At 42.8% G+C, this 25629-nt stretch overlaps 1 protein-coding gene across 2 annotated transcripts in view; it reads right to left on the bottom strand.

Annotated features, from left to right (window-relative positions):
- The window catches only part of EGFR (epidermal growth factor receptor), a 226163-nt gene that overhangs the window by 41729 nt on the left and 158805 nt on the right, over positions 1-25629 (bottom strand). Inside the window, exons 5-16 of one of the 2 annotated variants that reach the window (XM_073332808.1) lie at positions 23561-23629; positions 19253-19371; positions 17770-17911; positions 16588-16704; positions 12797-12923; positions 12601-12674; positions 11348-11438; positions 9803-10002; positions 7796-7928; positions 6020-6119; positions 959-1116; positions 408-650 (exon numbers count right to left, since the gene is read on the bottom strand). In XM_073332808.1, coding sequence (XP_073188909.1) covers positions 647-650; positions 959-1116; positions 6020-6119; positions 7796-7928; positions 9803-10002; positions 11348-11438; positions 12601-12674; positions 12797-12923; positions 16588-16704; positions 17770-17911; positions 19253-19371; positions 23561-23629 — 1334 coding nt within the window. In that variant the 3' untranslated portion in view covers positions 408-646. Of the gene's footprint in view, positions 1-407; positions 651-958; positions 1117-6019; positions 6120-7795; positions 7929-9802; positions 10003-11347; positions 11439-12600; positions 12675-12796; positions 12924-16587; positions 16705-17769; positions 17912-19252; positions 19372-23560; positions 23630-25629 lie in introns of those variants that run through there. The other variant, XM_073332807.1, reaches the window with a different exon arrangement.

The following is a 25629-nucleotide window of genomic DNA, read 5'->3' as shown; positions in this document are numbered from 1 at the left end:
TGGGGAAAAACCACCAATGAGAGAGCATTCTTTGAAACCAATGCAGGACAAAAATCAATTTTCAAACCCTGTCCCCTTTCTGTGCCTCTAATGTAGGCACACAAATGCAAATGTATGCGGGGACCCCATTAGAGTTGAGTACTTAACTGTGTCTCTGAACTATGCTAAAGCCTTGGACAGTCCATGACTGTACCACAAAATGGAACTGTGTTTGCAGCCAGGCCCTGTCACATAGTTGTACTGATGGGGCAAACAGGCCCTAAATTCCAACCCAGGTAGAACTGCCCTGTTCTGTACACTCTCCCTGAAGCTCAGGTATGGGCCACTGATGGAGACAGGATACTGGGCCTGATGGACCACACTCTGACTCAGTATAGATAGCAGCTCTGATGTTCTTAGCATATGAAAAGAGAGGAAACCTCTGGGAAGCATTACAATGCAGTGTATGCTTGAGACAATCTGTTGGTGTTTTGCTCCAAAAAAATCAAAGTCACAATGAGATACATGAGCAGCCACTCATACTATTACATTCATCTTAAAGGCATGGGACATACTTACTACTCTTGTGAGAAACACATGTTTATAAATGATCTCACGGTCCACCAGATGTCACTATTGCTCCAGACAAATACAGCTGACAAAGCATTCAACTGGTGGTGAAAAAAGTGAATCATAACATAGGAAACTTGTAAAATTCCAGAAAGTCTAATTTTAAAAATAATCTTGTTTTAAGTCTGCTAAAACCATTTTCTCCACTTTTTTGCCTTTTCTGCTGACTAGAAGCACTACAGAACTTTACCTATTTCAAACTCAGCAGCACTTTGCTTACATTACCTGGAAATTCATAACCTCTTTAGTTTTCTATTTTTTTTCAAATAGATGACTTTACAGTGAGAAAAATCACAAGGAAGATATACTTTACTCCTTCCACTTCTGTGTAAGCAAGTATTTTACCTACCCACGGGTACAATTCGGATGACAGAGCTGACACACTGAGTTTTCATCTGCGTATTTCCAGACTAAGGTATCATTTTCACCCAAAACTCCAGCAGGGCAGGATTTAACACAGTGAGGGCCATCTATATAATGGGCACACTTTATGCAGTTGTCCGGACCCTGGATAAAGAGCAAGAAATTGTCTGTAATAGATTTGCCCAAGTCATATGTTGGCATATGCAAGAAGAGACTCTCCGAAGATAAATAAATGCATGTTTGATCATTTGAAATTCTAAACATGATTCAATGTTTTATCCTAGTTTATCTTATTATTGTACTACATAAAATGCTTGCAAAGTTTTAATCCTCTTGTATAATATGCTGTGTGAGATACAGCACCTGATGTTCAATTAAATAACTCTCTCTCTGGGTATCAATGCTGACGTATGATTCCTATTATTCTGTAATTTTCCTATTTTATGTCCTAATAAAAACTTACATTTTTGGTTTAATACTGTGAATAAAGATGCTTTGATAGCAAATAAGTTTAAAATCAAAGGGCCTGATTCTCATTTAATGTAAACCACCATTGCTCTATTGAAATCAGTGGAGCTCTACCAATTTATACCAGATGAGGATCTAGGTCATAAAGCTTTTTCATTCTTTGTATAATCTAAAGCAGTGGTTCTTAAAGCCAGTCCGCCGCTTGTTCAGGGAAAGCCCCTGGTGGGCTGGACCGGTTTGTTTACCTGCCGCGTCCGCAGGTTCGGCCTATCGTGGCTCCTACTGGCTGCGGTTCGCCGCTCCAGGCCAATGGGGGGTATGGGAAGGGCAGCCAGCATGTCCCTTGGCCCGCACCGCTTCCTGCAGCCCCCATTGGCCTGGAGCGGCGAAACACGGCCAATGGAAGCCCCGATCGGCCGGACCCGCGGATGCGGAAGGTAAACAAACCAGTCCGGCCCGCCAAGGGCTTTCCCTGAACAAGCAGTGGACTGGCTTTGAGAACCACTGATCTAAGGGTATGTCTACACTATGAAATTAGGTCGATTTTATAGAAGTCGATTTTTAGAATTGGATTTTATACAGTCGATTGCGTATGTCCACACTAAGCGCATTAAGTCGGCGGAGTACGTCCTCACTACCATGGCTAGCATTGACTTATGGAGCGGTGCACTGTGGGTAGCTATCCCACAGTTCCCACAGTCTCTGCCACCCATTGGAATTCTGGGTTAAGCTCCCAATGCCTGATGGGGCAAAAATATTGTTGCGGGTGGTTTTGGGTACGTCGTCAGTCGCCCCTCCCTCTGTGAAAGCAACGGCAGACAATCATTTCGCGCCTTTTTTCCTGGGTTACCCATGCAGATGCCATGGCTAGCATGGAGCCCGCTCAGCTCACCATCACCACTGCTGTTGTGGGCAAGTCTACTGTGGGTCCTGCTGTGATCCAGGTAGCCAATGCAATCATTGACGTTCCGTTATCAAGGGTAGTGACTCTGGGAAATGTGTGGGCCTTTTTAGATTTTAGGTGCATCATATTCCTGTCCTTTGTCACTGGTGAAGAAGTCTTGCGGCCTTACATTCAAGTCCGGTTGGCGCTGTAACACCCCATAGCACTTCTGTGGTTGACACATGTAACAGCTCCAGGACTCTTGCTCTTTTGCCTTGGCTGAGGTACCTTGCCCTACCAGGACCTCCAAGCACTCGACACGGAAACACCTGCAGCAGCTCCTGGGTGCCTTCACAGCAGATGGTGCAGTAGGACTGCTAGCCGTCCTCGTACATGGTGTACGGCTCCACCGCTTACGCTGAAACTCTGCTCTCCTGCAACTCTGCAGCAGGCAGTGCAGTAGGACTGGTAGCCATCCTTGTCGGACATGTAGCTTGGCCAGGGGTTCTGGGAATGTCTTTCCTGCCCGGCTCCTACAACCTCCAGGACATGGTGTATGGCTCCACTACTTCTGCTGCAACTCTGCTCTCCTGCGAGCTGGAGGATTCTGCCTCAGGCTGCTCTCCCAGCCGGCAGCACCACGCAGTCGCACCTACCCCAGCCTACCCCTGGCTCCCATGGCTCATGAAGCCTGGACAGTAGTAAGGAGCAGTTCAACTATAGGCTGAGCAAGTGCAGAATGGTGGTAGAATGTGCCTTTGGAGGTTTAAAAGCGTACTGGCGCTGTTGGTCAGACCTCCGTGCAACCAACATTCCCATTGTTATTGCTGCTTGCTGTGTGCTCCATAATATCTGTGAGAGTAGGGGGGAGACGTTTATGGTGCGGTGGGAGATTGAGGCAAATCGCCTGGCATCCGATTTTGAGCAGCCAGACACCAGAGCGATTAGAAGAGCACAGCAAGGCGCGCTGCGCATCAGAGAGGCTTTGAAAACCAGTTTCATGACGGGCCAGGCTATGGTGTGACAGTTGTGTGTGTTTCTCCTTGATGCATACCTGCCTCCTTTATTGATTTTAATTCCCTGTAAGCAAACCACCCTCCCCGCTTCGAAATAAAGCCTTCTGTTGCTGGGGCCATCCTCTGGAGTGGAATGGCTGGGTGCTCGGAGCCTCCCCTTGCTTTCTTGGGCATCTGGGTGAGGAGGCTATGGAACATGGGGAGGAAGGTAGGCGGTTATACAGTGGATGCAGCGGGGGTCTGTGCTCTTGTTGGCTTTCCTGCAGCTCCAACAGACGCTTCATCATGTCTTTTTGCTTCCCCATTAGCCTCAGCATCACGTCCTGCCTCCGCTCTTCACGCTCACTTAATTCTTTCCTGGCCTCTGCCACTGAATGCCTCCATGCATTAAGCTGTGCCCTTTCAGTGCGGGAGGACTGCATGAGCTCAGAAAACATGTCATTGCAAGTGTGGTTTTTTTACCTTCTAATCTGCAATAACCTCAGGGATGGAGATGATAGGGGGAGCATAGAAACATTCTATGCTCTACGATTCAGGGGGGACTGCATGGTCACCTGTGCTGCGGAGTTCACTACGCTGACCAAACAGGAAATGAAATTCAAAAGTTCCCAGGGCTTTTCCTGTGTACCTGGCTAGTGCATCGGCGTTCAAAGTGCTGTCCAGAGCGGTCACAATGGAGCACTCTGGGATAGCTCCCGGAGGCCAATACTGCCAATTTGCGTCCGCACTACCCCAAATTTGACCCAGCAAAGTCGATTTTAGTGCTACTCCCCTCGAGGGGGAGGAGTACAGAAGTCACTGTTAAGAGCCCTTTCGGTCGACAGAACGGGGTTGGTTGTGTGGACGCAGTCATTTTTAAATTGACCAAATGTGGCTAAATTCGATCTACCCCCGTAGTGTAGACCAAGGCTAAGAAAACATTTCTTTCTTCCACTCTGAAGCAGAAAGGGAAACTGGGTTAAAATAGAAAAGCCCATCAAATTTCTTATCTGAAGTGCTTTTAGCTAAAGTTTACATGAATTTTCTGAAATGTTGTTGTTTTTACTGAGATTGTGGCAGGATCCAAAATGATCTGGGTACTCTCTAAACAGAGTAACAAGTAGTCCCAGGTAAAATTGCCTTTTCAGAAAGAAAAGCTGCAAGTGTTGCGTTCATGACAATCAGAAGGAAGGCTGTTGTATGTCAGCAGAATATAGCTTTTTAGTTTTATGATGCCAGTAAGCAATTAATCGCAAACATGAAGAGACTATTCTAACTTTAAAAGAGAAGCTTCCTTGATGGCCTAGTTCATTGCTAGACAGGAGCCCCAGGTATGCTCCAGAAAGTAGTAGACTAGATCCCTAGCACCGACTGCAGTGGAGCAACGTGGATGTATTTATGTATTATTTGTAGTGTCTAGCAGCCCCACTCATTGACCGGGGCTCTACTGTACGACCTGCTGTATGAACAAGCAACAGGATGATGGCCCCTACCCAGCAGCTGTGCATCTGGCCCAAGGTTCTAAGTCAGGGGTTCGGAACCTTTTTCTTTCTGAGGTGCCCCCAACAGGCTACAAAAACTCCATGGCCCAGCTGTGCCACAACAACTGGTTTTCTGCATATAAAAGCCAGGGCTGGCGTTAGGGGGTAGCCAGCTAGCCAATGGCCCCATGCCACAGCTTCGGATTTCTGCCATCAGTTCCAGCAAGTTTAATACTGGCCTTGCTTGGCAGACCGCCTGAAACCTGCTCATGAACCTGGGAGCTGAGGGCACCCGGTTGAGAGCTACAGTTCTAAGCCATAACGGAATGAAGCAAGTGCCCTGCATTATTGAACAGTGACTTTCTGCCAGATGAAGGATGGACAGTCATCCTGTGTCAGGATAGTGGCTGCAACAGAGGGTTCAGGGGGTTTCCAAGAGTGGGGCTGTAAGGTGCAGGGTAGGAAGCCAACTGGATCCTTGACACTTTGTCAGGGAATAGAAAATTCCCGCCCACCCCTTCACTAAAAAAAGATATTATTGAGCTAATGGCTTCACTGGAACTGAAATATCCTGCAAAGTAAAACTAAGGGACTAAATTGAACCGTGAATGTAAAGAAGTACAACTCTCCATTGACTCTTACCCTCAAGGCTGAATTTGGTACAACGTGTAAAAAGAAAGATGGGAGTCTATTTTCCATTCGGGCCAAGCTATAGATTTCATAAAATAACAGAGTATTTTAAAAATCTGAGAAGGATAAAACTGAGGAGGATTTTGCCATTGGATATTGGGAAAGACCAAGGTATTTTAACTTTTATAAAAGGGGCCTTTATATAAACTCAGAAAGTTCCAGTAACTTTGGAAAAGTTGACTATCGTTTTTACAAACATCTAATACTTTGCACTTACATTAACAGAGATGCATTACTTTTAATTGTTTTGGGCTATAGAGTTTGGTTTTAAATAAAAACTGCTTTCTTAATATTTTACAACAAACATCTGCTGTTGATTAAAATCTGATCTTTGGTGTTCAGAGGCAAAAAGTTACTGAATTAATTCACTATTAGCTATAGTTGCCTCAGATCAGCAAAAATTAGCCTCCATTTTGGGAAGTGTCATAATTTATGATGATTTGGTTGTTCAATATCTAAGTATTTTGATATGTTCACCATGTTACAGGGTCTCTACATGTACAAGTTTGTTAGGTCAAATCTGCTCTTACAGGTCCTCTGCAGGTTGCATTGTACGCAGTTGAATTTTGCACCAGGCATTCTGGGTGACACTGAAGACATTCAGATTTTCTTTCAAATTCTCTTGGCTCCCTGAAAAATAAAAAAAGGAATAGAAAGAATACTTGACAAGATGTCAACTTCAAATTTACATTTCAGAGCTTCCACTACTTTTCCAGTTTGCCTATATTAGGATGAGTATAATGAGATGGGAGGAGATGTAGGAAGAAATTCTTGACTAGTCCTAGCATATCAATATAACTTGCTGAGCATAAAACAGGAAAAAGGTAAGAGTGAGGAAAATTTGGCTGACAGTGCCACACAGGGCAATCCAGATTGTAAACTACAAATTAGTCTTTCTATTTTAATGAAGATGAATATTCTCAAAAATCTCCAAAACATTTTTTCTATCACTACTGATCAGCAAAAATATTTCTAGTGATTCTGAGCCACTAAACAACAACTTGGGAAATTAAACAAATTAGCTGATAATTAGATTCTTGCCCTCCCTATAACACACAATGAATCATTAAAATATGAACGCTGAGAACAGATGGTTTTGATAGCAATAAAGCTGTTCCACTTCAAGTAATTGTGTTATTAATTAAACCAAATCTACCCATCATTTGACACAAAATGCCCAGATCTGCCCTGTAGGTCATAATATCTGCTGGAGGGAATTCTCTTGAAAAGACAACAGCTGCTGAATTGGAAATTGCTAGACAAATATAAACATTATGGACTCCAGCATTCTGTAAAATTTGTGTCATAATATTAATTATTTTTTAAAAGTTAAACAGACTTTAAAGAATTAGTAAAAAGGAAATAGGAAAAATATGTCCATTGGTAGTTCTATGGATAAGTAAACATTTTGTGCTCTGTAAACACAGTGTATTCAAAATCCTTCAGTTTTGGGATCAACGTAACTCATGTTAGCTGTTTAACATATATATTACAGGTTTAAACAACTCTGAGAATGCTCCTTTTCAAGACCCAGGGAATCTTATAAATGTTGCTAAACATAAGCCAACCTGATGGGATTATTTTGCCTGAAATTATTGGTCCTGGTGTGCTGTGGCCAGTGTATTTAGGTTCATCATGCCTTCACTGCAGCTCAGCAATAAAAGGGAGTAAAAATTGTAAGGACAAACTATTGAATTGGACCAGGCTCCCAATAATTTAGATGGGAGCCTGGGAATCTGAGGGCAGAGTTTGACCTTAAGATGTTTAGGCCACAAGCCAGCAAAATAACTGCAGCATGTGCATAAATTTAACCCCATTGAGTTGCCCCATTGAAGTAAATTAGGCTAATCAATGGGTGAAATCCTGGTCCCAGTGAAGTCAGTATCAAAATCCCGTTGGTTACAATAGGGTGAAGATTTCACCTAATATGCTTAAAGGCTGAGATTTTCAAAAGAGCCCAAGGGAGGTAGGCCGCTTGATTTTCAATGGTAGTTGGGTGCTTAGTTCCCTTAAGCCCCTTTGAAATTTCAGTCTTCTCCCAGTAGGTCTTAGGGGAGTTATCCATGTACACCCCCCAACTGATGTTGGAGGAACAGACTGCTAAGTATTCCTAGACAGAGAAGGGTATTTCTTCCCCCTTTTCTGTATTTAGGTACCACACAAACCAACATTTTTGCAAAAGTATAAATTTTTGTTACTATTAGAATTCCTGGTTTTTATTTTCCCCTAGTAATGTTAATATTTTTCTTCCTATGCTAATCCTCCCCCAGCTCCAGCCCCCCCCCCCCAAAAAAAACCCTTCTTACCCTTGCATAACATTGCATTTTTTCACACATTCCCTTTGGCGACTGAAATGATGACAGGAAAAGCAATGGAATGGCCCTGGACCCCAGCAGCCTACTTCTGAGCACAAGGGGTCACAAACGTGTTCCTCAGCGGCTGAGAGAAACAGAGACAAAGACAAACAATAGCCGGGAATTTCAGAGAGAGTAATTAGAGCACCACAAATGACTCATTTTTGAGAGCCAGTTTTTCCAAATTAACCCAGAGTAGATCTGAAGGATCCTGACAGCATTACAGAGCAGGAGGAGAAACATACATGCTTTTCTCTAGTTTCCAAAGCTTGAAATTAAATGGGACTTTTAGTTTTGCCATATAAAAACACATGCTCCTCTGTAGCGATTTATTAATCAGATACAGATTATTCTGTTGTAAAGAAATCTACTCCTAATATGGACATTAACATAAAACAAATCAATATGCTGCAGACAGACACAATAAGGGCCTGATACGTCGTCCACGGAAATCAATGGGAAGCTCAAATTGGGCCCTGACTGAATGGGTCAAACGTCTGAATGGAGTTGGAACTTTCACCCTTGTCCTTCAGCTCCAAAACCGGAAGCCTCTACTAGCTGCGCCATAGCAAAGCAGATCTTGCCTAGCTGTCAGTCATTGTTAATCCTTTATCCTCTGTGTAGGCCAGCTGCTAGAGCACATCATCATGCAAATGCAAACACACACACACACCTACAGTGCAAGTGAATGTGTTCAGAGGAGAACACCTGACTCCAGAGTTTTATCTTTTTATATTGCTCCCCATTTGGCATGTATAAATTGAGCCTCTGCCTATGTGTGAGTGGGAAGGGTAGTTTGGACCAAAACTAGGTTCTGCATGGCTAATGCTTCAAAATTTTGGGCTCATGAATCTCAGTGAGGCTTTGAGGGTGCTGAGTTGGGACAGCCTAAGGAAGCAATTTAGTCTACAGTCTCAAGGGTAAACCCCCTCCCTCCCCCCAGGTTGACGTTAGTACAGCATCATCCACAGCCTTTGACAGGCAACAAGTTAAATTTTGGGTCTGACCTTCCTTGCCTCTGCCATGCAAGTGGACAGAAATTGCAACCAACACTCCAGGAGGTCACCATTGAAGCAGACATTCACATCAGCTGCAACACACATGCCTTACTATATTCACAGCATCATACCCATATGCATTCTCAATCACCTCAGGTGAAATCCTGGTCCCATTAGAGTCAGTGGCAAAGCTCTCATTCACTTCAGTGGAGCCAGGATTTCCCCCCTGCCTTCCACAACAAACTCTCTTTCAGTTTCACTATATAACCAAACACAATGAAGACATCCACTTCCTCAGAATCACATTCAAATGCACCACCTCAACTCTTACCTCCCACTTTCTCCTTGAGAAACACCACATTACTGGGGGAGGGATAGCTCAGTGGTTTGAGCATTGGTCTGCTAAACCCATGGTTGTGAGTTCAATCCTTGAGGGGGCCATTTGGAATCTGGGGCAAAAATTGGGGATTGGTCCTGCTTTGAGCAGGGGGTTGGACTAGATGACCTCCTGAGGTCCTTTCCAACCCTGGGATTTTATGATGATTCATTATGAGCTTTGCCACTACACGCAGGTCACTTATCTCAATCTGAGGGTGGAGTTAAGACTGAGTGTTTGAGGAGCATTGTGAGGGACTGGGAGTTGTACTTGGTTATATGTTGGCATTGATGGGAGCTGGCTATGGAGCAGAGGAGTGCTTGGTTATTGTTGTGTTTGGTTGGCAAGACATGTGAATTGAGGTTGAGGGGGATGTGACTATCAGTTTAACTGATGCCTGGAATTTTAGTAATTGTGTTGATAGAAAAGGAGGGTTGAACATCATCAATTGCAGCTTAATAAAGATTTTTGTTTGTGGTAATATACAAGGAGGAAGAAAGGTTTGCTTAAATTACTGGTCACAATCTCTTTTTCTGCACCCCGCAATGGCATTCCAAGAGGGACAAACGGACGGTATTAACTTACTGCATTCATCTTTATTTCTGTTGGATACGATTTTTGTTTTCTGAGTTTCTGTCACAAAGAGTTTATTCCAGTTCATTGTCTCAGCATAGCAGAGGTTCTGGTTTTTCATAATGGCGACATCACCATCACTTATTTCCTTGAGGGAGCGCAATCCCAGAGAGTGTATCTTTAGGTTAACAATGGCAAGAGAATACTGACCACTAAAATGGTGTGGGGCAAAAAGAACAGATGGAAACGGATTACTGAGTACATTTTCTTTTTGAATTTCAAAGGCCCATCTGGGTTACTGTACACTGAATGTTTTACAAGGAAATATACTGCTTGGTCCACCAAACTTAATTTGTGTGACATTACAGATGTTTTTATGACATATCTATTGTTAAGGTACTATATTCACATCTGATTTTCTGTAGGGACTGAAAGTTAAGTCCTCTGACACACTGCATCGTGTATGCACTAATACGATATAGAGGTAAAGCTAAAGTTATTATTTTTCACTTGAGTCTGCCATACTACTCAGCATGTTAGTTTAGCACCAAGTACAATGGGGCTTTGATTCATATTAGGACTTTTGGGCACTGCTGTAATTCATTAGTTATATCACAGTTGTGCCTAAAGGTACCAATTGAGATCAGGGCCCTATTGTGTTAGGCACTGTACATGCATTGAATAAGAGAAAAATCACTGTACCAAAGAGCTAACAATCTACATAAAAGATGGACAAGGAGTGGAAGCAATGAAATATTGGGATTGTCTACATGGTGGGGCAATGTGCTCTCTGGGGCTGTGATTTCTAAAGCCCACTAACGTGTTGAGCATTAATTGGTCCATATAGACCCTGCTGATGCGCACTACTGTTTCAGATAGTACTATGTTAAAGCGTACTAGGAAACCTTTAGCCTGTATCAGCAGGGTCTACCCAGACCAATTAATGTGCAGTTCATTAGTGAGCTTTTGACATCACAGTCCTGTAGAGTGTATTGCCCCAGCGTATAGACAAGCTCTTATCACCATTTTACAGCTATGGAACTGAAGCCCAAAGGCCCAGATTTTTGGAGTATTTAGGCATTGCTCTGCTCAGTGTTACAGGCCTTACTGACAGGAGCCTAAATCTAGTTTTCAAAAAGTGACTTAGGCTCCTAAGTCAGGTAGGTGTTGCAATGTTGAGCAGAGCAACACCCAGATATCTTTAAAAATCTTAGCCAGAGAGATTTTGTGACTTGAGCAAGATCACAGAGGAAGACTGCCTCAGAACCAATAATTGAAGCCATATCTCCCAGGGTCCATTCCGGCACTCTAATCCCAAATCCATCTTTCCTTTCAGATATAAATAGGGACAATGTCTTGACAGTCACTTGGACACATAGGACCAAACTGGTATAAAACGGATATAAAATGGTGCAGTTCCATTGACTTCAATAGGACTACACAAATTTATACCATCAGAGAATTTGGCCCAAGTTTTGCAAAACCTTTTATTATTTAGAGAAACCTGGCTGTAAACACAGTTTCTCACCCCCTCATTCTGGCACATGGGTTACTTACTGTTGCTTTGTTCTGCCTCGTATAATCTCCAGATTTTCAAAAGCATAGAGATCTGTGGCATTTTCAGGCCAGGCTTGAATCAACAAAAATCCTGAAACAGGAAAAAAAACAAAACCCCCAAAACCTCAGCAGCTTGAAAATAGGATTTTTATTGTGAATTCCTGTTGAGCTGGGGAAGGCACTTTTATCTTCTTCACATCTTTATGGGACTTGCAAAATGAAAGAATTACATTTTAGGGAGTCTGCAGATATTTTTAATGCTGCTTTGTAAACAGTTTACTTTCAGGTCACCAAGAGGGCTTAACATTGTACAAGTCTAGTGTGTTATTGAGCTGTACATCCTGCAGCACTTAAGAGCAGAAACTCCTGTGGTCTCTCATCAGGAAATGCTGCAGTAAGTGTCCCTGGATTTCACTGAAACATGAGGACATCACTGGAGCTTTCTAGTAGTGGAAGCATTTAGGAAATGGGAAAAAAAATGAGTGGGGAAAAGCACAGCAGAGTTTAACTGCTAAAGACATCGATTTTCCTGCTTGGACATTCAATGGGGAAAGAATTTGGGGAACAGTATTATATATAAGTTTTCTAAATGTAGTGACAATTACACTAAAGTAACTGGACATGTTTAAAATGAGAGAAAAAAGGGGAGACCATGGGTCTAATTCAGATTTTACACTGCTTTTACAATGGTGTGAAGTCCTTTGACTTCACCAGAAGTACTCTGTTTTTGTTGGTGTGAGATCAAAATCAGGCCCAGGCGACTCAGTGCATGCATGGATCCAAGGAAAAGGCATTCAGATTCGTGACTCTCATTGGTGCGATGGAAGCAATGGAGTACAATTTCCCAAAGAACCTTTGAAAAGTTTTCCACCAATAGAAATACAGCCATTATTTCAGGGTGGGTTAGCAGTGAGCGCCATTTCCTGTGCATCTGCTTCATCATACTTCTTGGGTATCTGAAAGTGTTCTGGTTTTGCTCTTTAATATGTCTGACAATTCAGCAGAAGGAATGGGTTGGTAAAACCATACACCTTACACCAGATTCTGATCTGAGTTACATGGGTGTAAATCCAGAGTGACTCCACTGACTGCAGGTGAAAGGTGTTACTCTGGATTTATAGTGGCACTAACTCAGATGATTTAGTTTGTTGTGTCTTTCTTAACAAAAACTGTTTTTATTCCTTTTCCCATCTTTGTTTGTGTTTTCTGGGACTACAAGATCAGACAAAATTTTAAGCCAAACATATCGCTACCTGATATTTCTTTTACGGTTTTGAAGATATCCAGTTTCTTTGGGTCCAGTGGTTGTGTTTTGGTGAAGAGATCACTAAAAATCAAAACAGATCATGCAATTTGAAAAAGAACACATTAACTTTAATGGCTGCTTCTGGTAAAAGACCAACTGTGACCCCTTCTCCTCAACCACATACGAATCAGCTGATGACTTACCCTAGAAATGCTACTGGCAGAATGCTGACATCCCCGTTGATCTTGGTACAATTTTTGAAAGAGTCAATGTTTGTAGCATTTATGGAGAGAATCCCTTTCAGTTCACCTATTCCAATCCCATTGCAGACTGTTAAAATGAAAGCACAAAAGCTGCAGGTTTCTTAGGTATTTTAGGAATTAATGCATTTAAGGAAATAAATATCAATGTAACATTATTCTGGATAGAGTCTATTGTAGCAGTTTTATCTCTAGATCTGTAGCTATAAAATTAATTACAGAAATACCCAAGGTGTGAAAGCTGGCAAGACCTGGTAATAATTTGAGAAAACAGGAGTACACAGGCATTATGGAACTTACACAACAAGGCCCCTTTACACTGCTCTGGTCTTGTAGGTTTAATAATTCAAAAAATAAAATAAATAAATAAATCAGTATTAAGGCCAAAACCAGAGGGGAGAGAAATTAACAGTTATAAGAAAGGGTGATTGTTTGTTTTCAGGTGAGTTTTTTTAAAACGGGTCAGAAGGCCAGATTCTCATCTCACTTATACTACTTTCCCATCAGGATATTTCCTGTGGTTTTAATGGAGTTTCTCCTCATTTACACTGGTGAGAGAGGAGAATCAGGTCCACAGAGTGAATGAAGGGGAGAGATACACGGCAGTAGCTGCAGATGTAAAAGCCTTTTGCACCAAGTGGCAGGATTGGGGAAGAGACAGAGAAGATGAGCTGGGAGGAGAGAGACACATAAGATCTACGAGATAGATAGTAGCAAGTGTACTAAGAGGAGCGGGAACTGGATGGGGAACCAATAGGGTTGTGTAAAGATGGGGAGAATGTAGATGTGCTGTTTGGTAGGAGAGGGCAGGCAGCGACATTCTGTACATGATGGGCCTCGACAACTAGGATTTGTGGAGGCTATAGAGCTTGGACTCTTAATAGTCAAGGTGAGAAGAGATGCAAGCACACATGCATATCTTCAGCAGAGGGAAAGTCAAGGCTGTGATGTGAATTACTAATATTGCCTTAAAAGCACATAGAAGATCTGGACGTCATCCTAATAAACGCTGCACAAACCACAAAGCAGTCTGAACTAAGGAGTGATGGTGGTGGTGGTGAACAGACATTTATAATGATAAATATGATGTTGCAGTTGCTGGACATGCTCCTTGCAACACTAGGATATGAGTAGGGCTCCAAGTTCTACTCAAGTGCAAGAGGTTTAGGCAATAGACACTGCCATACTGGATCAGACCCACAGTTCATCTAGTCTACCATCCTCTCTCTGACGGAGGCAAGTGCCAGATGCTTCAGAAGAAGGTACAAGAACCTTGCAATAGGCAGATGTGGGATAATCTGCTCCCAAGATAGGTCTCATCTTTGTTTATATATTCAATGTCCTTTCTGTGAAAATAATAATAATAAAAAATTATTGTATGGGGCCTCTTACACTTGACATAGCTTAGGGCTTCCAGAACGTCAGAATCCAGCCCTGCAAGTTTGTTCAGCCCAGGATCTAGTGTAAGCCCATAAAGGTGCACGCACACTTCTCCAAACACACCTGTTTTTGTGTTACTCCCAGGGCCAGATTCTGACATTCTGGAGGCCCTAAGCTATGTCAAGTGTAAGAGGCCCCATATAATAATTTTTTTTTATTATTATTTTCACAGAAAGGACATTGAATATATAAACATGAAAGCTTTATATTTGCATATATACAAAGGCGAAGCTGTAAAAATAGAATAATCTAACTGAATCACATCTTGCATTATGCCCGTTTGCATTACAAAATAGTTTCAAATTAATATATTTTGTCTATGATTTCTTAATTAGTAGATATGAAAACTTTATATCTACAGCAACATAAAAGCAGTTACACTTACACAGACCAGCTTACTTAATCGAAGCAGTATAACCTGCAGTATGTCTGTTTGCACATCACATTAATTTTAACACTGAAATTTAAAACATTTTCTTTCGTGATTTTTGGAGAGCAAACTCATTGATGATGTTCTCAAATGATAAGCTACGGAGTTTGTCACTTCCTATGCACAGACTGCTTAGGGCAGATAGCTTTTCTTGAAACATTTACTAGGCAGACATCTCTCTTTGTGTTAGCTTCTCTATCCTCTGTCTCTCCCAGGACCATTAATTAATCTTGAGTAAACACCTCGGCCACACTGCTATATGTGAGAAAGAGAAAAAGAATTTACCAGAAAAAAGACTGGTAATCTCTAGACAGGCATTGAGAAAGTGAGAAAAGCTAGTCTATATTCAAACAAATATAATGAATATTATAGGCTTTAATAGCCTATAAATCATATGCATATAGTTTGAAATAACTTGCTCACCAAGTACTCAGAATATTTTGATATATATGTATATCTTCCTTCCTTCCTCTCAAAACCCTCTATTTATCCTTTTGTCTGCACGCTGATATTTACTGTGAAGGTTCCTGAAACTGACGGAGGGAAGCCAACACAAATTTATCCTCCTCAAGATCCACTCAACCCAGGTCCACAAGACAATCACTGCAAACTCAATCATGTGAAACATGGATAGCGCATGAAGCAGAAAGCGGCGTGCGCACTAAAATACACAATTGTACGTATGTACAGATCAAAAGAAGAACGAACCCACTAACACTTAAGAAAAACAAGAGCGAAGGCACTATACGACTGAGCGTGCTGGACCGTAAACAAAAGATGGTGGCCTTCCGGCTATTACCAGCCAAGTTGGACGCTGTACATGACGTCACTCCTAGGATGAGACCCATACAAGTATGAGCTTGGTAGGATTGCTTCGTGACACTGCTGTCTCAGACCTCAAATTTTTCCTGATTTTATTACAGTGAGATTTATTTAAATATGAAGGCATGGTCAGAATTTTACCAGTAGCAGCTTGCCAACAAAGCGTTGCCTTAGGACAGGGGTTCTCCACCTTTTTGTCTCTGAGGCACCTCTCAACATGCTCTAAAAACTCCAGGGCCCAGCGGGGGTGGAGAGCCTCAGGGAAGGGGCCTTGGGCATAGGCATAGTTTGACTTCTATTTCGGGGGAGCAGGGGTCAGTGGGGCTCAAACCAGCTCTGCATGGCAGGGTCCAGGGAGGTATCACAACCTCCACTCCGACTCACCTCAGCTGGCCACCTAGCCTGTCTGGTTTGGGGAAGGGAGATGCAACCAAATTTATAACTCAAAGTTAGGGCTTAGCTCATAAAGTTTGAAAACAGCTTAGGGTGCAGGGAGGGGGATAGCTGGGGCTGTGTACACACAGGGGGTGGCTGTGGGTGCAGGAGGGGGTGGCTAGGGGCTGTGTGCGGACAGGGGGTAGCTCAGGGTGCAGGGAGAGAGGTAGTTGGGGCTGTGTGCAGGCAGATGGGTAGCTTGGGGTGCGGGGACAGGGGTGGCTAGGAGCTGAGTGCAGGCAGGGGGGTAGCTCGGGGTGCAGGGAGGGTGTAGCTCAGGATGTAGGGAGAGGGGTATTAGGGACTGTGTGCCGGGAGGACGACCCTGCGGTCCCTGTTCCCGGAAGGGTCTGACAGCGACAGAGCCGGGTCTCCCCACCCCGGGGGCTCTTACGGCTGCCTCTGCGGGAGCAAAGGGGACCAGGAGCTGAGGAGCAGGTTGAAGCTGCTAAACTACTTGCTTAGGCCTCCATATTATTAGATATTTATATTGCAGTAGCACCCTGAGGCTCTAATTAGGATCAGGGTCCCATTTGGTTGGATGCTTTGTCGTCAAGTAAATTCTCCTCACACTAAAAATATTAATATCTTGCCGCACTTTCCGTACCTTTGCTACACACCCCGTCACATTTTTTACATTTCCGAACACCGTTTTCTTCCACTTCATAGGTATCGACATTACACGAGCGAACACAGGAGCCATGGTCTGTCACCACGTAGTTATCTGCAAAGACAGGAAGGGAAATGCAATATGGGCAATGAAACAAAGGAGAGATGCTTTGGGATTTGTATTTATGCTGTAAACAGGCATTTAATTGATCAAAAGTTAAAAGGTATTTCAGCATTTTGTAATAGAGAAGGGGTGAATTAAAACACACATTAGCGTACTTAGAAGTTGCTACGCTCAAAGCACTAACCAACCAAATTACAGACATTAACAAATTATCCCGGAGGAGTGGGGTGGATGACTATTATTATCATCATCATATTATTATTTGAGACAGTAAGTTGGCCTTTCTTAAAGCCAACTAGCGAATCAGTAGCATAATCAGGAATAGAGCTCAACACCTCCTGATTCCCAACCCCATCCTCAGTCTTTATAATATAACACCATCTTTATAATAGGCTATGGTGACCTTCAGATACAGGTCCTAATTCTGTGACTTGGGTCCTTCTCTACCTTTAAATAAATGTTTTTAAAAGACCATGGACAGAGAATAGAGAGAAAAAACAAAACACAACACACATGGCAATGAATACAGGAGCGAAGAAGAACTCGTATGCTTTGTGATGTGATACCCTAGGTGTTAAAAACAGATTTCTGTAAGCCCCACTAAGAACCAGCCCCACTTTATTTATGGGCTTGCCCCCGTGCCATTGAAGTCATTGGGAGTTTTGCCACTGACTTCAGTGGGAACGTGATCAGGTCTTATGAGAGAGTTTGATGGATTTTATAAAGTGTTTCTTTTTGGCATTCACCAGTAAAGACTAAGCTAAAATCTTCAAAATTAAAACAAAAACAGCCCTGAAAAACCAATAAAAATAACTGATAAAATACAAATGGCTTAAAATTTTTGTATCAGCTACATCTCATTTCTGATATTCTGCTGCTGGTTTCCATAGCAAAAGCAGCTGAGGAGAGTGAGGAAATTCCTTGGTCTAAAAGGGGGCCACTAAGTTGAGGGGGCCTGAATTGGGTGGGAGAGAACCAATATCAACCTCTGCCCACCGCGTCCTTCACCCTCTATCTTCCCTGGTCTGACCAGATTGCAAGCTTAAGTGAGCTTACGTGGACATTCTTTCACGCAAGTGGCTCCAAAGCTATATTTTCCATCTGGATTGACATCCATCTGATAGGTGGTCGGGTTGTACAGCACTAATGGTGGACAAGTATCCTTGCACGTTGCTTCATCCCGAAACTTGCGGCATGCCTGCCATTGAAGAATGTGACAAAGTAAACTACAGTCTATTTTTATAGCAAAAGGGAAGATACAATAAACGTATAATTCCTGTTTTATAAGGCTGCGACTGCCAGATCTACCAGGTTCTTAGCACTAACTGAGGCACGGAGCACTTTCCAGGATTGGACTCTTGTGCCATTGAGGTGAGAGAGTCCAAGGGCGAAGGGCAATTGTGTCTGACATTTACAAAAATAGCGTATGAGGGTTCTTAATCTTAACGGACTCATGCAAATAACTTCTACATTACCAAGTCCTTATGAACCCAGGCTCCAACACTAGACCAGACCCCTGAGAGGTAGACCCTTCTACTTTTATGGCGTGCCCATGAGTTCCACCTAGAAACAGGGCTCTGCCTGCATGTATTGGATAGTAAGAACAAAGCTAAGAAATCAGAAACCAGATCAAGATAAATGGCTGTTTTCTTTATTGGCAACTTTTTAATAACATTAATGAAATAAGTCCCTGCAGTCAATTACTGACCTGGACAGTTAAATATTAAAGTAATGCCATTAGGCTTGGCTACAGGTGATGAGCAATTTAATGGGCATTTATGAAGTGCAAGTCATTTCTACAAGGCTAACTCTACATTCAAGTTGACAATCTTTCTTCCTCCCTTGGTTCTTCCCTAGGATTTCTGAGGAGAGAGAACTAATGTTTCCTTCCATGAATCAATAAGAACATAATTAATGTGATTTGTTTACATCTTTAATGGACACACAAATATATCCGAAGAAACAAAGATAAACTGGACCGTTTCCATAGAAGTTGCTTGAATTCCACTTAATTTAGAGTTAAGCCCAAACTAAATGGAATCCCTTGTTTTAAAAGGGGGACAGGTTCACAAAACAGATCAACGGAAACACTGCAACAGTTTAAAAAAAAACCAACCAAACAACTAATGTAAACAGGTTTTTCTGGATTCCATCCCCTTGAGTCCTGTGAACCCTAGCAGAGTTGTTCTAGTAAATGAAAGACAGAAAAAGGAAATTGCATAATCTATTCTCATGGTCTAAACTAAATGAAATGCACAAAGGGTATTAAAAATGATGAAAAGTAAGTTTCATTTTAAAATTCTTTGTTTTAAAATTCTAAGCTGTTGCTAAGTATAAGAAATACATGGGCCAGATCACCAGCTGGTATAGACTGGCTATACTGATTTACATGGGTGGAGAATCTGTCCCATACATATTTTAATAAGACAGCTGGTGCTCAGCGTCACTTTCAAGGCTCCTAAGATAAAAAAGTTACAGTGCATTCAGCCCAAAGCTTGGCTGCTGCTGCTGAACTTTAACCATGTTGCTGTAGTATTACCAGGCAGTCACTCTCACGAGGCCCTGTACACCCAGCAGCACACTGGTTATGACAACAGTCACTGGGCACCCTTCCTCTGCATCGGCCTGAACATTGCTGGGCACAGATGACTTTTGTTACTGAAAGAAAGGGAAAAAAAAATTAAAATGCATATTTGCTAAACCAAGATTGACAAGTAAGGAGAAAACTCCAGATAAAGAACATCTGGGTAAAGCCTGTCATGAGACACCGGTTTCCACTCTCATCATCAAGTGAAATTTGTGGGATGGAGAGGCCAGAAGGGAGTTTGAGCTTTTCCTCACCAGCATATTAGAGCCAAATTCAAATCTCAATCACGCTGCAGTAAGGCATCAATTCTGCAAGGCACTGAGCATTCTGGCCCTGATCCAGAAAAGCACAGTTAAGGATAGGCTTACATGCTTTGTGGGAAAGGGGCCATTGCTCAGCACCTTGCTAAATCAGGAATAACTTCACTGGCATCAGTGGAGTCACTCCCAATTTACAATGGCATAAGACAGCAGAATTTGACCTTTGTATCTAATAGTTTTACTGAGATAAAAAATATCAGTTGGTGCAACCTTTGAGATATCAGCTTGCTGGGAAGACCAGCTTTATATTAACAGGTTAAAGTACATACTCTGTGTGTCATTAAGGTTCCTGTTAAGTCAGGGGTGGGCAATAATTTTCACAGGGGGGGCACCCCATGAATTTTGGTAAGTCGTCATGGGCCACACGTTTCTACTATATTAATGGAGGGATGTGGGATCTGGGAGGGAGTGTGGGTGCAGGAGGGAGCTCTTGGCTGGTCCACAATGTTGGGGTGCAGGACAGGGTGAGGAGTGTGGACTCTGGGAGGGAGTTTGGGTGCAGCAGTTTGGGTTCTGACCAGGGGAAGGCGCTTACCACAGGCGACTCCTGGCCAGTGATGCAGCAGGGCTCAGGCAGGCTGCCTGCATGCTGTGGTCCCACACCGCTCCCGGAAGCAGCTGCGGCTGGCTGCTGCTGGCACATCTCTGTGTGCCCCTTGGTGGGGAGGGGGACAGCAGGTCTCTGTGCACTGCCTGCGCCCACAAGCACTGCCCCCGCAGCTCCCATTGGCCGGTTTCCGTGAGGATGGTGCTTGGGCTGGGGGCAGCAAGTGGAGCACAGAGATTTGCCAGCAGCAGCTAGCCACTTCCAGGAGCAGTGTGGGGCCATGGTAGGCAGGCAGCTTGTCTGAGACCTGCTGTGCCATGGGACTTTTAGTGGCCTGGACTCGGAGAGCGTGAGGGGGCCAGACAGAAATGTTAGACAGGCTGAATCCAGCCTGCGAGCCGTATTTTGCCAACCTCTGTGTTAAGTATACTAAACACATTCCTGACGTTGGCAGAGGAACCCTTCTCCCGCAAATTATTTCATATGCCTTCTACACTATTTTTTTAAACTTCAATACTTGGACTAAGTTTTCCTCTCTGTTGTTATGCAACTCTCACCGGGTTTGAGCCAATATAAGCGAGAGGAAAATTTTGGACAAGAAGCTGTTTCTAATACCAAAGTAAATCACCTGCAACAATTTTTTAGTATCAAAATCATCCTGACTAGAATAATGGGGAAAAAAATATATCAATCATTGACTAATGTGGGTTTGCACCACTGCCCTGGGCAGGACAGAACCAGGAGAGAACCAGAACTGGGCAGGACAGAACCAGAACCACTCAACTATGTATCCTTCATGGCTAATTGATTTTCCTTAGATTCAACAGGGAGGTGCTTTTTAAGCAGGAGGATTTGATTCCTAACCCACTGAGTGGTGGTTACGGTGTACAGCAGGGGTTCTCAATTTTTTTCTTTCTGAGGCCCATCCCAACATGCTTTAAAAACGCCACAGCCCACCTGTGTCATGACAACTGGTATTCTGCATGTAAAAGCCAGGGCTGGAGTTAGGGGATAGCAAGCAGGGCAATCGCCTGGGGCCTCATGCTGCAGGGGCCTCCGCAGAGCTACATTGCTCAGGCTTCAGCTTCGGCCTTGGGTGGCGGGGCTCAGGGTCCAGGCTTCAGCCCCAGGTGGCAGGGCTTTGGCTTTCTGCCATGGGCCCCAGTGAGTCTAATGCTGGCCCTGCTTGGCGGCCCCCCTGAAACCTGCTCGTGCCCCCTGAGGAGGCCTTGGACCCCTGTGGAGAACGACTGGTGTACAGCATGGTGTCAGCCATGAAGTTCCCTAATGGGCACAGAGAAGTTAAAATATTTTAAAAATTCTTGTAACTCAGAAATAGTCACACTGCAGTTCAATCACAGTTAACATTTAAATCATCCGAGAATGGTACTCTGCTACAGGGTAATCAACCAGTATAGGCTTGTTTCTTTCTTCTTCTATTTTTTTGTTTTATTATTATTTACTTTTTCTTTCTGTTAAACTTTTGCACCTAAGCTTTATTATTTTGTGATCTCATATTTGTAACCAAATACTACATTTTCAAGGAAACATTATCTCCAAAATACACATAATTGGTCTAGCAGCAACTCCTCCACACAACCAGAACAGTGAGATAAAAGACACATTGTTTTACAACAGAGTTTTCATATCATTTTCGTAAGCATCAGCAGGGGTGTAAAACGGCTCATCATTCTGAGAACAATTGACAAAAACGTCCCACTGGAAGTATAGCATAGCAAATGTTTATATTTTGTGCAGTACATTCCACATATGTTCAAGGATGGAAAGAAATATAACATAAAGATGTCCCACCTATGGGATGAATTTCTGATAGGCCAGATTCATAAACAGCTTAACAAAATGAGTGTTAATTGCTAACTAAACCCCATCCTGGAAACACATGTGTACATGCTTAACTTTATGCCCATACATAAATGTTTGCAGGATTAGGATCTCAATTTCTTAAGCCTAAAGCTTAGTATTGCCTCTGGACACCATGTTAACAGTGGACACGATCCTGCAAGTACTTTGCACGTAGAACCACTATTTACATCAATGTGTATAGAGTAACTGCAGAATTAGTCCCACAATATCCAGTATAGGGTGTTTTATGAGCAGCTGTGAAGGACTGACTATGGCTGAAAAGTTTTGAAACTGATGAAAAATAGAGGGTGGGGGAGAAAGAGAGGAATATTGGAGTGATTTTTTTCAACCTGCTCTTGAAGCTACGTAGATCTGGCCTGATACCTGAATTGTGAGCAAGATGCTCAGATTTAAATACATTTGTAGGGCTGGATTCTGTCGTCACTTTTAAATCAGAAGTACTGAACTCAGTGGAATTATGCTAGTGTAAAGCTGGTACGAGAAAAGAACAAGAACCCATAGCATTTCCCTGCATGCAGACTACACATTATAAAGCAGTGAAATAATAAACTATCAAAAGAAACAAAAAGTATTCAAAGTACATTCCCCATCAGTCATTATATACTGAAAAGTAAAATCCTCACAAGACCTTTAAGTGTCTCTAAACATCTTGTGTTTCTTGTTCTCTTGATGCCCAGGGTAAGCATCCAAAATGCAAAATTACAGGGTAAAGCGTGTTCAGCCTATGAGTGACTGGAGCGCCTAAGGATTCCAAAGTGCTCTATAAATAATTAGGACACCTCTCCTGTGCTGTGAATCCCCTGGGCCCTGCACCCTTTAAAGGCCATCACTTCATTTTCTGAGTGGTCAGGACTTGCTTTATATGCCTGCAGCATATATCTGGTATTCAGGTTGGAAGGAATTCTACAAAGGGGATTTAAAAAAAACAAAAACAAAAAAACCCCACCACCAGTAGTGGTGAGTTATTCCCATTCTCAGCCTAAAAAATTCTGTAAGAGTTTGTATGTTAATACACAGTCATTCTACTTGAAACAAAAGATGTGGAGAAAATTCACATTACAGCTTCTAAAACTGAAAGTGTCACACAAAGGCTGAGCATTCATGGAGAAATCTTGGTCCATTCCAAATTATTCTGGGGTTTCTGTGCTGTTCACCAGGCCTCCTTTCTCTCCACAAATGTGTCCACTCAGTGAGGAGCTGCAATGGCTTTTGTTTGCTATACAAGAAGAGGGGGGGGGGGCGTTCATATGCAAAAACACAGTGCAAGTTACCACCGCAAGGATCATCATTAACTATCACTCAGAGACCTGACTGATTGCTAGGGGAGCAAGCACCCAGGTCCACAGTGTGCTTATGGGTCCTCAGGGCAGTGGAGGGGAGCACAGTGTTCTCTGTAAAACACTTGTCATCACATCAGGATGTGACAGGGACAGTATTCAGTGAATAATAAACAAACAAATACCTAAGGGCATACAGTCAAGGATATTTTAAATTAATCTGTGGACTTACATGTCTGGCAGTTCTCTATGCCGGCACCCCAACAGTGGTCTTCTGTACAATTTGCATGACACTTAGAACCTAAAATGTAAATGTTAAATTGATAGGAAAACCTTTATGATGTAACAGACAATTGTTAGATAACACACCAAGGCTGTTAGGAGCTGAATCTTAGTCTTTAAGTCACAACTTATCCCCCACGTGCCTGTTACTAGAGCTACAGGAGAGCTTCTGTGCCACACACTGAATGATGAGGATAAAAATAAACATGAAATAGATAGCCATTCAGTAAGCACTGTCCATCCTGTGTACTGAATGAGGCAGGGGTCCTGTGGAAAAAACAGTATATGATCCTGTAATTAATTGCATCTTAATGCATATGCATATATGGGTAGAGGGGCAGCAGGAAGGGTGGAGCACGAGGGAGATGGAGCAACATCTTAAGTCTAGCATTTCCTAATGTTTGATTGCTTGACTTTACCACCGTAACTTTCTTCTAGCGTACTCTTCTTGTATGTGATACCCTACGTTTTTAAAGAAGCAAATTGAAAAACCAGAAATTCTATCATATGGAACCAGATTGACCCCAGCATAGGACATTGGCAGGGCTGGGATATTCAATCCAGAGCAGATACCTCTCTATTGCTTGAGCTAATGGTGTAATGGTACTAGTAGGCAGTTATCCAATTGGATCAGCCACTAGAGAAAGAGGAGACACATACTTTGCCAGTGGATTTCATAACTATTTTGCTGACAGCAGAGAAATGTTGAGACTGGATTCTATTCCAGGCTTTGGAGGGGAGTGTAATTTACTGGTTACAAACCCTTCTTTCCCTGTCCCCAACTGCCTGTCTGTCCTTCTCTGCTCCTCTCCATCCCCAGCTCCTAACTTTGTCCCTTTCTGTTCATATCCACTCTCTCCAACTTCTGTCCCTCTCCACACCACCAGCTCCTGTATCAGTCTCCCTCTATTCTTATTCTCCCTGGTCCTCTGTGCCTGTTCTGCCTGCTTTTGGTTTCAGTGCTAGGCACCATAGTGGCTCACAGCACCGGAGAGAAGCACTTGAAAGGAAACTTCTGCTTAGCCCCTGAAGCTCTAGGATGGAGAATACTCAGGGCTCATCTACACTTACAGTGCTGTAGTACTTAGCGAAGACACTACCTATGCCGACAGGAGAGCTTCTCCCTAGAATACTGACAGACCAGCTCAGGTCAGAGACATAGGCCAATTCACTTGTGTGTGAATATCAAAGGAGTTAAATGTATTAGTATATATTCAGGCCAATTCACTTGTGCTTTAATGGAGATCAAAGGAGATGTTAACTGCATTGCTTTTGCCTATCTATATCCTGTTTACTATTACATTAAGCATGCCCTATAATTAAATAGATCAAAGTGTGTGTTAATGTAAGAGCGTAGTCAGGTGTTAGAACTTCATGAAAACTAATGGAATGTTACTTGTACTGTTTTCACTTATCTATTCCTATTATAATGTAATGGCAGGCATTTACATTGTGTATATCCCTGTAACTAAATAACTCATCAAATGCAAATGAAGAGGAGTGCTAAATTCAAAGCAACCGACCATTGTGTGGGTTCAGATACTTGTCAGATGGTTGTCTGTGAAAAGACGCTATCAGTACTGATTCAAAGGATCTTTCTAGACTGTTTGGATTCTAACAGGGCAGAATAACTGAATGAGTAGACGGAGACCTCCAGAATTATTCTGGGTAGCCCTGGAAAAGGCTTTTGGGAAACTGGCAGATTACTACATCTCTGCTATCATTTTGGACTTACAAACTTGGACTCACCTGTTATTATATTTTACCTGCTTTAACCTCCCAATAACTCTTTTTTCTTAGCTAATAAACCTATAGTTAGTTTACTATAGAATTGGCTGCCAGCAATGTCTTTGGTGTAAGATCCAGCGTACCAACTGATCTGGGAGTAAGTGGCCATTTGGGACTGGGAGAAACCTGATGGGGTGTGATTTTTGGTTTATGTGACCATCATCACTAAGTTCAGTTTGTCTGGGTGACAAGACAGGCTGGAGAGGCTAAGCGGACTGCCTGTGACTCCAT

Source organism: Lepidochelys kempii, chromosome 2 (assembly GCF_965140265.1).
Source record: "Lepidochelys kempii isolate rLepKem1 chromosome 2, rLepKem1.hap2, whole genome shotgun sequence".
NCBI classification, from domain to species: Eukaryota; Metazoa; Chordata; order Testudines; family Cheloniidae; genus Lepidochelys; species Lepidochelys kempii.
This window is presented reverse-complemented; position numbering and strand designations above follow the sequence as displayed.